At 51.3% G+C, this 15,745-nt stretch overlaps 1 protein-coding gene across 10 annotated transcripts in view; it reads left to right on the top strand.

Moving 5' to 3' along the window:
* USP19 (ubiquitin specific peptidase 19) overlaps positions 1-15,745 on the top strand; it is a 43,415-nt gene that overhangs the window by 22,845 nt on the left and 4,825 nt on the right. For 6 of the 10 annotated variants that reach the window (XM_080995614.1, XM_080995615.1, XM_080995621.1 and 3 more), the window contains 17 exons: positions 464-597; positions 1,005-1,219; positions 2,527-2,725; positions 2,839-2,972; positions 4,138-4,296; positions 4,437-4,547; positions 4,913-5,023; positions 5,439-5,540; positions 7,283-7,423; positions 7,595-7,713; positions 7,842-7,979; positions 8,164-8,573; positions 9,139-9,249; positions 10,483-10,699; positions 11,251-11,403; positions 12,098-12,261; positions 13,818-14,002. In XM_080995614.1, coding sequence (XP_080851740.1) covers positions 464-597; positions 1,005-1,219; positions 2,527-2,725; positions 2,839-2,972; positions 4,138-4,296; positions 4,437-4,547; positions 4,913-5,023; positions 5,439-5,540; positions 7,283-7,423; positions 7,595-7,713; positions 7,842-7,979; positions 8,164-8,573; positions 9,139-9,249; positions 10,483-10,699; positions 11,251-11,403; positions 12,098-12,261; positions 13,818-14,002 — 2,803 coding nt within the window. The remainder of the gene's footprint in view (positions 1-463; positions 598-1,004; positions 1,220-2,526; positions 2,726-2,838; positions 2,973-4,137; positions 4,297-4,436; positions 4,548-4,912; positions 5,024-5,438; positions 5,541-7,282; positions 7,424-7,594; positions 7,714-7,841; positions 7,980-8,163; positions 8,574-9,138; positions 9,250-10,482; positions 10,700-11,250; positions 11,404-12,097; positions 12,262-13,817; positions 14,003-15,745) is intronic. The other 4 variants (XM_080995622.1, XM_080995619.1, XM_080995620.1 and 1 more) reach the window with 3 other exon arrangements.

Genomic DNA, 15,745 nt, shown 5'->3' with positions numbered 1-15,745 from the left:
CTAATACATACCAGCAATCGGACATAACAAAGCCTAGCTGTCCCTGCGTCATAATCTAAATAAGCATCCTGCCCGCTTTTCTGTTCCGTGGCACAAGAAGCAACCTTCGTATTGATCACACACTGCCAGACAGCCCAGTCTAAAGCATGTGAACTTGTGCGAGCTGGATTGCTACTTCCCGCTTTTACTTCTGCGCTGGAGAAGTGGGTACACTCTCCCATCCCCTCTTTCCCTTCTGTGCCACATGGACACAGCTGAGCCCAATTTGCCAGAAATTGTAATAAGGTGGGCAGCCTTTAGCGTAGGGTCCCTTTTGGAGAAGGTTTCCCCCCTCCCACCTTCCTATGTAATGGGATGAGCACAGTACTTTGGGAGTTACGCTCTTCTGTGATGCCCAGACATCCTTAGGTTAGGTCTACACCTCCTGTTCTCTGATCCTTGGTTGGGTTACCTTGTTTTGCAGGAACCTCATAGAGCCAGACCAGTGTACGTACAACTTCACCCCCGCTCGCATCGACATCTGCTTGAAGAAGCGGCACAGCCAGCGCTGGGGGGGCCTCGAGGCTCCTGCCGCACGAGGTCTGCACCTTGACTTTTGTGAGCTCGCCTTGTTGGGATTCTTGAGGTTTGACAAGGATGCTGGGGCTTCAGCGTCAGATATTCTTACTAGTATTACTACTTGTGAACTGCCTTGTGATTGTAAACCACCCTCTATGATCCTCTGATGAAGGGAGTTATAGAAATGGTACGAAATGAATGCTGTTGTTGGCTGGGGATGTTGAGATCAGCAATTACTTGGGGAGAGGACCCTAGATGGAGGATTGATGTTGTGATGTCTGCTTGGAATCCAGAACAGGTTCCCCACCGTTTCTTTTTAAGCAAGGAAGGGCAGCAGGGCTCACTGCACAGCAACCGTCCTGGCGCTGGCGCAGTGAAGAGCACGCCGCTCACCTCTCAGTGCACATGTGCTGCTAACCACAAGCCCACTTTTCCCCCTTTTTAAGGTGCAGTGGGTGGTGCGAAGGTTGCCATGCCAACAGGCCCTACTCCCCTGGATAAAAGCCAACCTGGAAGTAACCAGCACCCGCTGTCCACTAAGGAGGAGGCACGAGTGGGAGAGAAGGAGAAGCCGCGAGCAGAGGAGAGCAACCTGGATGGCGTAGCCGCTCGGACGGTGACGGAACATGTGCCAGTGAAGCAAGAACCACTCGTTCCCTCGGTGAGAACTCCTGGCCTGCGCTGGGAGTTTCGAATCCCAGTCTCTAGGGCTCAGGCAGACACGCTGTCAGGGGAGGTGGTGGGCTGAAGGCAGGAGCTACTTGGATTACAACGCGTTTGAACCTTGTACGGATTATTACAACAGCCAATGAGTTAAGAGTGAGGAGTTGCAACAAAATGTTGCTTGTGGGTGGGACAATGTGTTCCTGCTGTTTGGGTGGAAATAGCCCTATGGCTGTTTTTTCTGTTTGGTGCCTGAAGGTGGAGATCTGGCTGGCTGTTAGCTAGCTGAATCTGCACCTTCCAGACCACCTCCTTTCCAGCATAAGGGGAGCCATTCAGGGAAGGACCGTTTCCTGCACTGCCTCTGAACCAGGGGGAGTGTGAGGAAATTTCCTGACCTTGCATCAAGTTGAGGCAGGGAGCTTGTCACCAGCAAAGGACACTCTACTACACACACACACACACACACACACACAGAAACACACCCTCTACCTACCTACCTACCTACCTACCTCTTCCCCTTCCTAGCCAGTCAAGCTTCTGAAGATGGAGGCAATGAGGCAGTGCTGGAACTAAGGCTGTTAATAACTTCCTTGGACATGTGAATGCACATGTGAGCAGTCATTAGGTGGGGCAGGGGTGGAAGGAACGTTGCCATCAAGTTAAAAGCACTTTCTGTGCTTCTGCAAATCTCAGGGTTCCCCTAAATCTCAGGGTGCCTTCATGCTTTGCATGGTTGTTGCTGTTTTGGATACATAAGGATCGGCGTTCAGAGAATGCTATTGCTTTTAGCATGTAGGAATTGCACTGGGTGACATTAGTTAAAGGAGAATCAAAAGTAATGCAGAATATGCACTTAAGAATTGCTGAGCTGGGTCCAGCATTTTATCTCAGCAGTTGTGTTCTGACAGTGGGCAGGTAAAAGTCCATTGGGGTAGTTTCTACAGAAAAACAACAGAGGGCGGTACCTCCAGCAGCAGGTAATTGGGGGTATGCAACTGATAAGGCTGAACCCTCCACGTACGGGTGTGATTCTTGCTGTCCATGCCAGTGAACAAAGAGCATATATGCGATCTTCTAATTAGAATGGATTAGCCATTTTGGGGAATTGCTCTGTGTACGAATAATAAATGATTTTTTTAAAAGTGAGCAAGGCCTGGGTTTCTGTGCCTGAGAGAGGAGGGGGAAAGTGGGGTGGTGACCATAGAAATCCAGCATGCAGAGCCTGGAAACTCTGGGCAAGACAAAGAGCCTGGCCACCAATGGAAGCTGCCTCCTTGACTGTGTTAGCATCTTCCCCTCCAGCCCAAGCCAACATGCATGGTCCCACCCATGACTCACAGCCCCGTCAGCAGCGAAAGTGTGGAGGAAGAGGAGGAGGAGGAGGACAAGAAGGTGTGCCTGCCGGGTTTCACGGGGCTGGTGAACCTGGGCAACACCTGCTTCATGAACAGTGTTATCCAGTCTCTCTCCAACACCCGGGAGTTGCGGGACTTCTTTCATGGTAAGCTGTATCTCAAAGTGGGACTGGGGCTGGACCTGTCTCCGTGCGTGCCATGGTTGGCCTTCCCCTTCCATCACCTTTTCTCTCTCTCTCTCTCACTTACACCCCTGTAGATCACTCCTTCGAGTCCGAAATCAACTACAACAATCCCCTGGGAACTGGGGGGCGCCTGGCTATCGGCTTTGCAGTGCTGCTGAGGGCGCTTTGGAAAGGCACACACCACGCCTTCCAGCCCTCCAAGCTGAAGGTGAGGTATCCCTGCAGAAGCATATATAGGCTGAGAGGATGAGCTGCCCAAGTGGGCAGCTGGAGGCCATGTGTTTGTGTGTGTCCACGCATGCCTGTGTAGTTTTGCTGTGCAGAGGCAGGTTCCCAGTGCTTGTGACCAAATAGTTGCTTAGGGTTGGGCTGTGCAGTTTGTAGCAAGCTTGATTCTCAGGGAGCCGCTGGGGGTCATTAGGGGGCAGGGAACAGCTTTAATCCCCTTCCAATAGTTTCACTAGAGTGTCACTAGCATGAGTTTGACCACGGGACGCAGTGGAAGATAGGAGTGCCTGATGTGCTCTGGTCCATGGGGTCACGAAGAGTCGGACACGACTAAACAACAACAACAAGACTGTCACTTGCTTTCTTCCATGTGTATTAGTTACTGTATGCTCCAAGCAAAGTGCTGTTCTGGGGAGCACTGTTAGCAGTGAAAGCAAAATTTATCTGCTGTCCCTGCTACAGAGTGGGCCAGTGCTCCGCAGGGGGGGATCCTTCATGGGTTGGAGTGTATAAAAACTACACACACACATACCTGTGTGTTGGAATAAAGGGCATTTTATTACTTGGGAGATTAATAATGATAAATTATGCAAGCACAAACCATTTTTGTGCCTTCTGGCTAGAAATGATTTTGGATCGCTGGATGCCACCAGCAACCATTTAGATTCTTAAGCAGGAAGCCTCCGGGCTTTAGGAAACCTCAATCCGGACTGTCCACACTTCTGAAGCTACTTGTCCGGGTAGTTATTGTTTTTCCATATAGCTCTTGAGCCCATTCACCTCTCACTTGGCACTTGCCCCTCTTTCCAGTTCCAAGAGGACAAGGGGAGCACCATTTGCTGAGAACTGCAAGTGGGGAGAGTGCCACCGTCCTCAGGTTTTGCTTGTGGGCTTCCTTTGGGCACCTGGTTGGCCACTGTGAGAAGAGGAGATTGTATCCGATGCTAGTAGACCCATTGAAGTCAATAGCCATGACTGACTGACTTAGGTTCATTAATTTTACTGGGTCTCTTCTGAGCAGAGCTTAGCTGGATACGACCCAGGATGCTGGACTAGATGGCCATTTGCTCTGATCTGGCAGAACGTTCGTTCTGATCGTGCTGTACAGGTGTCTGGCTGTTCATGACGCTCCTTTCTTCCTGCAGGCAATTGTGGCCAGCAAGGCCAGCCAGTTTACAGGCTATGCTCAACACGATGCCCAGGAATTCATGGCTTTTCTGCTGGATGGGCTCCATGAGGACCTGAACCGCATTCACAGCAAGCCCTACACTGAAACGGTAGATTCAGATGGACGACCTGATGAGGCAAGTCTTTATATATACATATATAATATATACGATGGCCCAGTGGAAGTTGGGAGGCCTTGGCTAGGCTGAGCCTGAAGGACCTTTGCTCACCCCTGCTTTTGTTCTCTCACTGCTATTGACTTGTTTTTGACTGCTAGATTGTTGCTGAAGAGGCCTGGAAACGGCACAAGATGAGGAACGACTCCTTCATCGTGGACCTGTTCCAGGGCCAGTACAAGTCCAAGCTAGTGTGCCCTGTGTGTTCAAAGGTAGTGTGCCAACTCGTTGGGTTTCCTGGTTGCTTTGCAGCTCTGAGCCTGCTGCGGGGCAACATGGCCTGCATCTAAAGTTGCTTTTCCTCCACTAGCTTGGCGGGAGGTGGTATTTACTCATTTTACAGTGATTATTCACTAGCTTGGACCATATCCTCCACTCCACAGTCCTTGTGTCCTGCCGTCAAGGACTTTGGTGATCCTTTGCTACTGACACCTTTACCAGGCTGCCTCCTTCCTTTGGTTGCTGCCCTCTGACTCCAGACTCACCATTTCTGTATCTCTGGGGTTTGCCAGTGCCTCCAGCACTATACATTATGTCCAGGGGGTGCTGATTGACTGTCAAATCCTATTGCTTGCAGGTGTCCATCACGTTTGATCCCTTCCTCTATTTGCCAGTCCCCCTACCCCAAAAGCAGAAAGTGCTGACGGTCTATTACTTTGCCAAGGAACCGCACAAGAAACCTGTTAAGGTAAGAGCAGCAGCATCCCAGCTGCCCAGGAAGAATCCCTTTATCTTGTGCTCTGAACGCCTTCAGAATAGTGTCTATGTCACGAGCGGCCTTGAGCTTTAGAGATTTCTGAAACTCAGTGGGACATACGAGCAGAAATAACATCTGCTTTGAGAGGCAAAGCAATATGTGTCGGGGGCAGGTTCCACGTGCTTCAACTCAAAATATGTCTAAATTGCAGTAGACAGCATGTGAAAGTAGGTGCACCATGGGTACAGCTTTGATTGGTTGGCTAATCCAGTGAGGTAAGCCTGGTGCAGTTCAGGAATTACATTGTCGAAGGAGTAAATGTTAATGAGACCAGGGAGTGGGAGGGAAGACTGGCAGGGTTACACACCCTAATATACCCACCCCAGCACATGCTCTCTTCCAACAGTTCCTGGTGAGCATCAGCAAGGAGAATTCCACTGCCATGGAGGTGCTAGACTCTGTGTCCCATAGCGTGCGAGTGACTCCTAATAACCTGCGCCTGGCTGAGGTGAGGCATGGTCTGGCTGATTTCTTGTGTCTGAATGCTGCTGAAGTTGTGGTTCTAAGGATTCTTAGCAGCAGTGAGGCTTGTTCACTGCATGGAAGCGTCTTGGCATTCAGATCACCTCTGCAGCTTTTTCTTTCTGTGGGTGCCGTGTCCTTTTCACAACACAAGGCTTGGCTGATCTCCCCTGGCTGTGGCTGCCCAGGTACCAGAGAGCCATTATGTATACAGGAGGCCTAGTGACCTGGCAGCCAAGGTTTTTGGCAGAAAATTTCCAATCAATATGCAAAATTTGGCTCCTCTTCTTGCCTTTGCTCTTGCGTCTGGCCACTTCATTGGGATCCCTTACCTGCAACCTCCAGAATTTCATTTGAGTGCCATCAACACAGAACCCTACCTCTCACTAGGCTGTGTGTGTGTGTGTGTGTGTGTGTACGCGTGCGCGCACTCACACACACCTCAGTAGTTGTGGCATGCATTACCCTGGGACTGTACATGCACACATATTTCTTGCTTAAAAATAAAAAAGGCTGACCACAGAGCAAATGGTGCTGCACTCAAGACTTAATCTGTACTAGGCCCCACCAGGAATAAACTCTGGAGTGTCTACCAAGGAAAAGACCTGGACCAAAATCCTGTTTGTTGGATGGATCAAGGGGTGGGGCGGGAATTGTCATGAGCATATGGAGGGTGCATATGGAGACAATGATGGTCTATCCACGCCCCATTTCTCCCATATGCTTGCAGTTAGGGAATTAGACGAAACTGGATCCTTGCAGCATATGTATCTACTGTTGCATGAACCTAGTTGCAAATACCTCCCGCTTCTTAGAAAAGTGCTGCAAATTCATCTCACTTTTCCTCCTCTTCTTCCTCCTACCAGCAAGTTCTCAATTCTCCCTACTCCCCAAATCTAACTGTGTTATTGTTCCAGGCTAAGCTAGGACTCTAAAGACTCAACCCAGAGAGTCCCTCCTATTCCGTTCACACATAAAAGGATCTGGTTCCTCCCCCACCACCTTCCTTTTTTGCAGCTCTATGTCTGTCTGCCTCCCCACCCCACTCGGTCCTCATCCTGACACAGTGCTGTTCTAATGAGGCTTTACTGCCACTAGCACAAACCTATATAGTAATAATGAACATTTTCCAGGTGAATCTTTGTACCCAGAATAGCACCGTGTGTGTGTGTGTGTGTGTGTGTGTGTGTGTGTAGGTAGAAACATGCACATGGTATCAGCAGAGTTGGAGGATTTTTACTGAAATGGGGAGGACAAGACTTTAGGGTGTGCGCTCAGAACTGCTCTGAGGATTTGGCATTCCCGGTGGGCATGGCAAAGCTGTTCAGCTGTTGGAGGAAAAAAGGAAACTGGAGGAAGATGAGAAAACTGAGTATCCTGGAATGGGGCCTGATTGGCCAGCTGGAAATCCAGAACAGGTGCACCATTCGCCACAACATTTTGTTGCAGCATTTGTTGCATACCCTGCTTGTTCAGTATTTGATTTATTTATTGGATCCAGGCCAAGCTTATCGTTCCATCTTGGACAGTCCACATGCCCCAGGAAGCTCAGAAGCAGAGCAAATTGCTTTCCCCATGGTTAGCTCTCTACCCCACACCCCAACCCAAGCACCTGGTGGTCAGAAGTACGTTGTACCTGAACCTGAAGTTTGCCCTTATGTGTGAGACTAGAGGGAGGAAAGGGCATCTTTTGGGCAGGACTTTACCTCCCTTTTTTCCTTTGGTTAGGTAATCAAGAACCGCTTCCACCGCATGTTCTTGCCTTCGCACTCGTTGGACACGGTCTCCCCCACGGACCTCCTGCTGTGCTTTGAAGTGCTTTCTCCAGACCTGGCCAAGGAGCGTGTGGTGGAGCTGCAGGTCCAACAGGTAAGTGCCAGGAGCTTCCATTACACCCTCCATACAGGTGTACGAGAAGGAGATGGAAAGAAAGCTCTTCGGCTTTCAAGGTGAAACCTACACATTCTGTCCTGCCACCTTCCCAGTACAGGTGCCCACCGCTTCCCAATCACCCTAAGCAGGCAATTTCTCTCCCCTAAGCGTCCTCAGGTGCCCAGCGTTCCCATCACCAAATGTGCCGCCTGTCAGAAGAAGCAGCAGTCAGAAGAGGAGAAGCTGAAGCGCTGCACTCGGTGCTACCGTGTCGGCTATTGCAACGTGTAAGCCGCCCCTTCTTTTTTTCACCCTCTCCATAGCTGAGAGCCGTCTCTTGCTCCCAGGCTGGGCGGAGTGGCTGCGTCGAGCCCCTGCGGCCCTCTGCATGAGACTGTTTTTGTGTGTGTTTCAGAGTGTGCCAGAAAACACACTGGCCCGACCACAAAGCTTTGTGCCTCCCTGAGAACATTGGCTTCCCCTTCCTCATCAGCGTGCCGGAGTCACGCCTCACCTATGCACGGCTGGCCCAGCTTCTGGAAGGTTACGCGAGGTAAGGTAGCCGGAGTATTGGCAGCGCTCTTGGGCGCTTGGCCAGCCGCCGCTGCTTGGCTCGTTTTGTAGGCTTTGGCCGAGGCAGCAAGGAAGCTTCCATTTCCTTCCTCAGTGCCAGCAGCACATTCCCTCTTCAGAGGGCTGTGACCTCTTAGCGGACGGCTTTTCCTCTCCCTGCTCAGGTACTCGGTCAGCGTGTTCCAGCCGCCATTCCAGGTGGGCAGGATGTCGCCAGAGCAAGGCTTGCAGCACCAGCCTCCTGAGAAGCCAGAGGCGCTGGCCCGGAGCAGCAGCAGCGCCACAGTCGCGTCTGCCGCCGCCGCGGCTTCTGCCGCCGATGAGGCCTCCACCGCCATGGAGTCGGGAGACGGGGCCAGGGCCCCACACCTGCCGCAGGAACCCCAGCCGTCTCTCTCGGCCCCTGAGCTGCAGCCGGAACTGGGGGACGCCAGCGCTGTGAGAAGCAAGGTCCCCGCAGGAAGAGGCTCGGGGCTGAGCTTGGATTCGGGCTTCTCCGAGCCCTCCCTGGACACACGGGCTGACAGCTTTGTGGAAAGGGAGGGGCCCTTTGAGAGACTCCCCAAGCCGGAAGGTAGGCAAATCTGAATGGGCCTTATTTAAAGCCCTCCACCCTACACGGGCTGCTACTTGGGGCGTCTGCATTCCCAAGCGGTTTCTCACCACTTTTCGGTACGGCTGTTACGCCAGCGTTCCTTAGGTCTGCTTGTTGCACAAGGAGCTCTGTTGGCAGCAGGCAAATTTCCCAACAGCCTGTGCTCTCAGATACGAGAAGCCAAATAATAAGAAGAAGGAGAATCAAAATAATAAATTCAAGCAACTTTATTAAATGTTTTTGTCCCCGTTATTCCCCAAAAGCCAAAAGTGGGATTAGGAAAGCAATTTATTCCACATGCCTCATGCTGTGGCTTCTAAGCAGCAGAACATAACACAGATGACAAGAAGCAAATATGAATATCCTGAAGCAGGGCCGTTTCCTGTCTTTTGTGCGGTCCCTGAAGACCCCAGCCATCTCCATGGCTTTGTAGATGAAATGCTGTCCCAGCTGTGGAAAGGGGGATAGGGTGGCTGAGCAGAGGAAAGAAGGGGCTGCCGGCTGAGCTGCTGCCACTCACCATCCCTCCCTTGCTTGCCTACAGCTGCCATCCCAGGTTACCAGCATCCGGCTGAGGGGCTGAGTTCCCACGCTACCCAGTTCTACATCAACAAAATTGATGCCGCTAACAAAGAGCAGAAGCTGGAGGACAAAGGTGAGGGTTAAAATCTCAGGGTTCTGAAAGCAGTGCCATCTTGGAACATTTGGCTTGGCGTTTTGAGAGGGCCCCATCCTTGCTTAGGGAGATCTTCTGTGGTGATAGATCTAATCTGTTTACCCAGTGCAAGGTGCTGTTGAGTCCCTAAAGGAATGCATGTATGCTGCTGATCAGCTCTAGCTGGGGCTGTCTCTCCTGGGCTAAAATTATGCACACTCCGCACAAAAGGTTGAAGTCTGCTATCTGTGTGAATCATACAGACCTGTATTTATTATTCCACATCTTTCTGGTAGCTATAGGGAAGGGATAAGAAGCTATGCAAGGCACCAAGAACCTGGCTGTTGGAAATCTTAGTTGGGTGTCGTGTCCCATAGATGACTTCTCTTAGAATTCAGCGGCCCTTGTCGGTCCCAATTCTCAGGATGCTGATTTAAGGTTCCCACTACCACATTTGTGTGGGATACAAGCAACCCACCCGAAGGAGTGCCAAACGAGCACAAGTTCTGGGGAGGAAAGTACAGTCCTTGGAGCTGGAATTTCTGGCTTTTCCTCCTCCAGCATAGCTGACGTTGACCTATGCTACACAGTTGCAGAAACAGACAATGGGGCCTGCAGTTGTTCCTTTTCTGCTTTGTCTTGGGTATCTGTCCCCACACTCCTACACCCAGTCTTTCATTTTAAGCGGCCTTGGTGGCTTTCCCATCCGTTACTTGGAGGGCCAGCATGTGATCTAGTGGAATGTTTGGCTGCAAGCTCCGCTTGGGTGACTTTAGAGTGGAGTAATCTCCTTGGCCTGACCCCAGTTCCATCCATGTGAAATTTGGGCTTAGTAGCAACTTGCTTTGCAGGATCATGGTGAGCTATGAACAAGCTTGCAAATCTTCCTGCTCACAAAGAATTGAAACTAGCTTTGATAAGGAATTGCCTCCCTCTTCTCTCATGTTTCTTGCTCCATACACCCTTTCTGTGTTCTTAAACAGGAGAAAGGTGGACTGCCCCTAGTTTGGTGGTGGCCAATATGACCAGCCTCTAGAAGTTATGGCGTACAGCTCCCCTAATTCCAGGCTATTGACCTTGCTGGGCTGGAGCTGATTATGGTTTCAGTCAACAACTGCTGGAGGCCCCACTACATTGGCTACCCCTGCTATGGTTCTTATTTCTTGGCTGTTTGTTTTTGGCCTGGTGTGTTTAGATGGGTAGCACCATCTGTAAGCTTCCATATCCTTGCAGGAGATGTCCCTCTTGACCTGACAGATGATTGTTCTCTGGCCCTGGTTTGGAAGAACAACGAGAGGATGAAGGAGTTTGTTCTGGTAGAGTCCAAGGAGCTGGAGTGCGTAGAGGATCCTGGCTCTGCGAGTGAGGCAGCCAGGGCAGGACACTTCACCCTGGAGCAGTGCCTCAACCTCTTCACCAAGCCAGAGGTGTTGGCCCCAGAGGAGGCCTGGTAAGAAAGGGTTCTCTGTGGGCAGGGACAACTCCCAAAGTGTATGCATAAACGTATACTCTGTGCAGCCAGCTAGTTTTTGGGTTCAGATGTCTAGCTTTTGTAGGCTGGGAAATGGTTACTGCTTCCAAACACTGAAGTGATAATAGGATCATAGATTCATGGAATTGGGAGGAGACGGCCGAGGGCCATCTGATCCAGCCCTCTGCAATGCAGGAGTCTCAGCTAAAGCATCCAAGACAGATGGCCGTCAAGTGCTGCACAGTAGGGACTGTTGGGAGTTTGTGGAGAGCCTGAAGAGGACTGAGAGTCACGTTCTTCTCTGAAACCACGTCAAGTGGAAGCCCCCTTCTTCCAATTAAAGAGCTCACATTCTCCCATCAGCTGAATGCTGCATACTGCAGCTGTGATCAAAGCCTGTTTCTAAACCCTTTGATCTCAGAAACACAAACAGGATGCCTTGGTCTTCCGTAGTGCGGCAAAACGGGTTGGTAAAGAGCAGAACTGGCAGCAAAGGAAGCTAACAGACCCCCCCCCTTTTCCCCGCGCAGGTACTGCCCGAAATGTAAGCAGCACCGCGAGGCATCCAAGCAGCTCATGCTGTGGCGCCTGCCCAACGTCCTCATCATACAGCTCAAGCGCTTCTCCTTCCGCAGCTTTATTTGGAGAGACAAGATCAACGACATGGTGGATTTCCCAGTGCGGTGAGGAGATGCTGCTGCGCTTTGTGTTCCTTTGCTCCCACTTGGACTTCACACAGGAAAGTCCAAGGAAAGCATCTCCCTCCACTCCAGGCCTGGATCAGATGTGGCTGCAGTGCCGGGCCCTGTCTTAGCACCAAGGGTGTTTAGCACTCTATGCTCAGGCTATGCTTCTCAACCCTTTTCTCTGCATTTACGTCCCATGTGGCAAGGAGGCAGCCTAATTGGCCACCCCGTTGTTTGGAAGGGAGGGCGGAACTGAAGTTGGGCTAAATCTTTTGGGAGGGGCAGGAAGCATAGGCTGGTGGTGCCTTCATGTTGAGGCCACAGCACATTCCTCTTTCACAGGTGAGAGCCTGCTTCATCGGATGCATGTGGTGGTCAAACGTGCATCCTTAGGTCCTCAGTTGTGGTGCATGTGTATCCACCATGTGTCTGATGAAAGTAGGCTCAAGCTACTGCTAAGTAAACTTGATCCATGCTGCAACCAAGTCCAGTGGCTGCTCTTCTGAAATCTGCCCGTTTTGAACAGAGCAAGCTAGGAACACCTCGCCCCCCAGTCCTTAGTTTGTTGGGATAGGGAACTCAGCCCACTTCTCAAAGCAATCTGCAGACTTCTTCTATTGCCTGGCTTGAAACACATATAGCTAGGACAAGTTAAGACAGCTGTGTACCTTATTCCTATCTCTGTCCCCAGGAGTTTGGACCTGAGCAAGTTCTGCATTGGCCAGAAGGATGAGCAGCAGCTGCCCATGTATGACCTGTATGCAGTTATCAACCACTACGGGGGCATGATTGGCGGACACTACACAGCCTATGCGCGGCTGCCCAGTGACAAGAACAGCCAACGCAGTGATGTGGGTGAGTTGCCGGGGCGGGCTTCGTGTGGTCTGGTAGCCATCGATTGTCTAGCCAAGTTCCAGCCATTGATGTAGAATCTTCTCAGAGACCTACACAAGGAGAAAGATCTTGGCTAGGGCACTCATTGCTGCTTTGATAAGGCATCAATGAGGAAGTAGCAGGGTCTTCCTCCATAGTCAGTGCTGAATGTTTCAGGTGCAAGGGAGGAGAAGGCTTCACATTTTAAGTAGGATTTAGGGCAAGAAAAGGCTTTCTCCTCAGCACAGCTTGGCCTCCACCACTCATTTGCAAAGAAAAATCACTGCCCTTCCTCCTTTATGATGGGAGAGGTCTTGATGCAGTGGTGCACATGCGCAGTCAAAAAGAGCTGGACCCCTCTGTACTAGTAAGTTCCAGGGAGATTGTTCTGAATACTTGTTATTGCTTCCTCAGCCTTTCAAGATTGAATTTAGAGCCAGGTCCTCACATGGTAGGATTTTGGAAGACTCTGGGAAGCAGGTCTAATTTGAGTGTTTTAAGGATATACAGTGGTACCTTGGAAGTCAAACGGAATCCGTTCCGGAAGCCCGTTTGACTTCCGAAACATTGGGAAACCAAGACACAACTTCCAGTTGGCTGCAGGAAGGTCCTCCAGCCAATCAGAAGCCGTGTCGGACGTTCGGGTTCCAAAGAACGTTCACAAACGAAAACACTCACTTCTGGGTTTGCGGCATTCAGGAGCCAAAACATTCAACTTGCAAGGCGTTTGGGATCCAAGGTACGACTGTATTGTTTGTTTTATTTTGAGTAACATCATATAGAAGTGTTTTCTAAGCAGAATCTTTTTCTTCTTCTCTGTTCTGCATGTGAGCAGTCTTGACCAGTCGGGTTGGTAGCTGGTTACTTTTTACTTCAAGAAATGAGATACCGTTCTGGCACTCATGGCTTGTAGACATGTAAGCATTGTGGGCCAACGACCTTGCCATTCATGGGAATAGGGCTGCCATGCCCTCACTCCCTTCTCCTTCCTAACTTCCAGTCAGTTTGTTTATCCCATTGCTTGGGAATTTGCTGACAGTGGGATTTGGTGGAAGGGAATCTGATGAATCCCCAATACATGCTCCCCTCGACAATTAAATACACCGAAGAATAAATAGTCGATTTAGGACTTGTGAATATGACAGTAGTATTAGACAGTGTCCATGTAGGTGGGGAAAAATTTCATAGGTTCACGTAGTGGCAGGATCCCACTTGCCAGCTTCATCGCTCTCAGTTAATTCTGGGGTGTCCTGGCGTCTTTGCAAAATCCCCCCAAGTCTGCTAACCTCTGCCAGGGAAGCAGCACCCATGAATACACATTGGACAGCAAGGCAAGGCTGTAGGAGCCTACCTCATTGGTAGGCTGTGGGCTAAATTTGGGTGAGTGCACTGGGTAGCTCTTTCCTGATGCATGGGAGACCTGGAGACTGTGCTTGTCTTCCTGCAAGAGTGAAGGACAGGTGAGGATCAGGCAGTGTTGCCTCACCAGTGGGTCACAGAGCTTAGTGTGCTTATCCCTTCCTTGTCCCCTTTCACAGGATGGCGGCTCTTCGATGACAGCACCGTCACCACAGTGGATGAAAGCCAGGTGGTGACGCGATACGCCTACGTGCTCTTCTACCGCCGACGAAACTCTCCAGTGGAGAGACCCCCACGGGGGCCACCGCATCCCTCAGACCCTCGGGCCGACATGGCCCCATCTGCCGAGGCAGCAGCCAATCAGGTGAGGGCTTTGGGGGGGGAGCTGCCTGTCTTCCCCGCCTCGAAGTGTTGCCTTGGCCTGCTAACGGGCCTCGCTACTGCTGATAGAGGAGCCTAGGGACTCCTGGCTCCCCCTCACAGCTCTGGCTGGGCTGTGGGCCTCCTTCCAACAGTTGTGTCCTGGGAAAATGACAAGCATTCAAGGCTGTCAGGGGAAGGTCTTGATAGAAACAGAGAGGCCCTTCTTAAGAACAGGAAGGCTACCCTGAGTCGAAGGCGCCTGCAGGTGGGTGGGGAATTGGCTGGAGGAGAAAGATCCCCTCAATATGGAGGGTGCCGGCTTCAGAGTTGTGGGTGACAGTAGCAAGTTCCGTGCAAAATAAGCTGATGAGGGAATGGTGCCAGAGAAACAGCAATTCCATGGTTCCTGAGCGGCCAAGGTGTCATACTTTAAGGGGCCTGATTCCAGCACTGTGGACTGCTGTGCACTCGGCGCTGCTGTTGGCTTGAGAGCCTCTCCTTTCTCTTTCCCCTCCACTCTGTTCCCAGCCATTAACATGGTAGGGACTGGGGAGATGGAAGGCCAGCACTGTGCTTTCTGAGGCAATGCCAGCCACCTGGGTTGGGGGCACTGGCATCTCCTGGGGTTCTGCCATGTGGTGTGGTGGCATCTTGCCCAGGACAGCTTCCTGGGCAGGGGTTAAGCTCCGAGGCTGTGCTGCGGGGCAGGCCGCATTGTTCTTGCCCTTTCTTGCTGGAGCTGGGCGGTGTGTTTTGCCCCTGGCCACCTGCCCAGCAAGCCAAGACCGATTGGAACCACATGGCCTACTTGGGAGGAGAGGATGCAGACAGATCCATTCAGAGAAGCTGCCAGAGGGGGCCTGTGTGCCTTAAGCCAAGATTCCCTTTGTGCCTGTGGACTCTGGCAGCTGACCCGTGCAGCGAAACTGGCGCCTCAAACCAGCTATAAAACATCACCCTCCCCAACCAGCTTTAGAATATGGGAGGTCTGGAAGCAGCAGGAACCCCCTGTGCCCAGATCCCAAGGGATGGAGTGGGGAAGATAAGACAGATTCTGCCCGCCTTTAAACCTCTATCTAGGAAATCACAGTGATTGGATGACTGGTCTGAATGATCTTTCTGTACGTGGAAGAGCTGGTCTGTGACTGGTTACTCTGCAACTAACTCCTGTGCAACTGTGTCGTTATTGTTGTGGTTTTTTTAAAAAAAAAGAAAAAGAAACAAGAGTGATTATGATTGGCTGCCATCTCTGAATGTTCCTCATGGTTTTTCCACTTGCCAAAGCTGAGCTGTTGATTAGCTGTCATCCTTCCGAAAGATCCTCATGTTCCCACCTGCAAGCGCTTGGATGTGACTGCCTGCCATCAGATCCTCATGTTGTCACCAGCAAAAGCTCAACTGCGATTGGCTGTTTATGAATGATCCTCGTGTTCTCACCCAGTGTGGCTGAATGGTCCAGTGCATTTGCGCATACAAGGAAGTCTGGGCTGTGATGACTTTGGTGACTGGGTCTTTTGAAAGGATTGAGCTGGTGCTGACGCTTGCAGACAGGGGGGGAAGAACTCTGACCCCAGCCAGCCAGCCAGCATGGATGCCTCACTCTGACAAGCTGGGGCTCGCTTGCCCTCCATCCTTCTGTGGCTTGTGCTGCTCACTCTGTCCCTGGGAGGCCCCCGTATCTGAACTGCTGGAGCTGTATAGCGGGGGGGGGGGGGCAGAAAATCTGTGGGGCCGCGGCCGTGGG

The sequence above is a fragment of the Podarcis pityusensis genome (assembly GCF_964106645.2).
Source record: "Podarcis pityusensis genome assembly, chromosome: 2".
NCBI classification, from domain to species: Eukaryota; Metazoa; Chordata; class Lepidosauria; order Squamata; family Lacertidae; genus Podarcis; species Podarcis pityusensis.
Note: the sequence above shows the minus strand (reverse complement) of the source record. Positions and strands in the feature narration are given on the sequence as shown.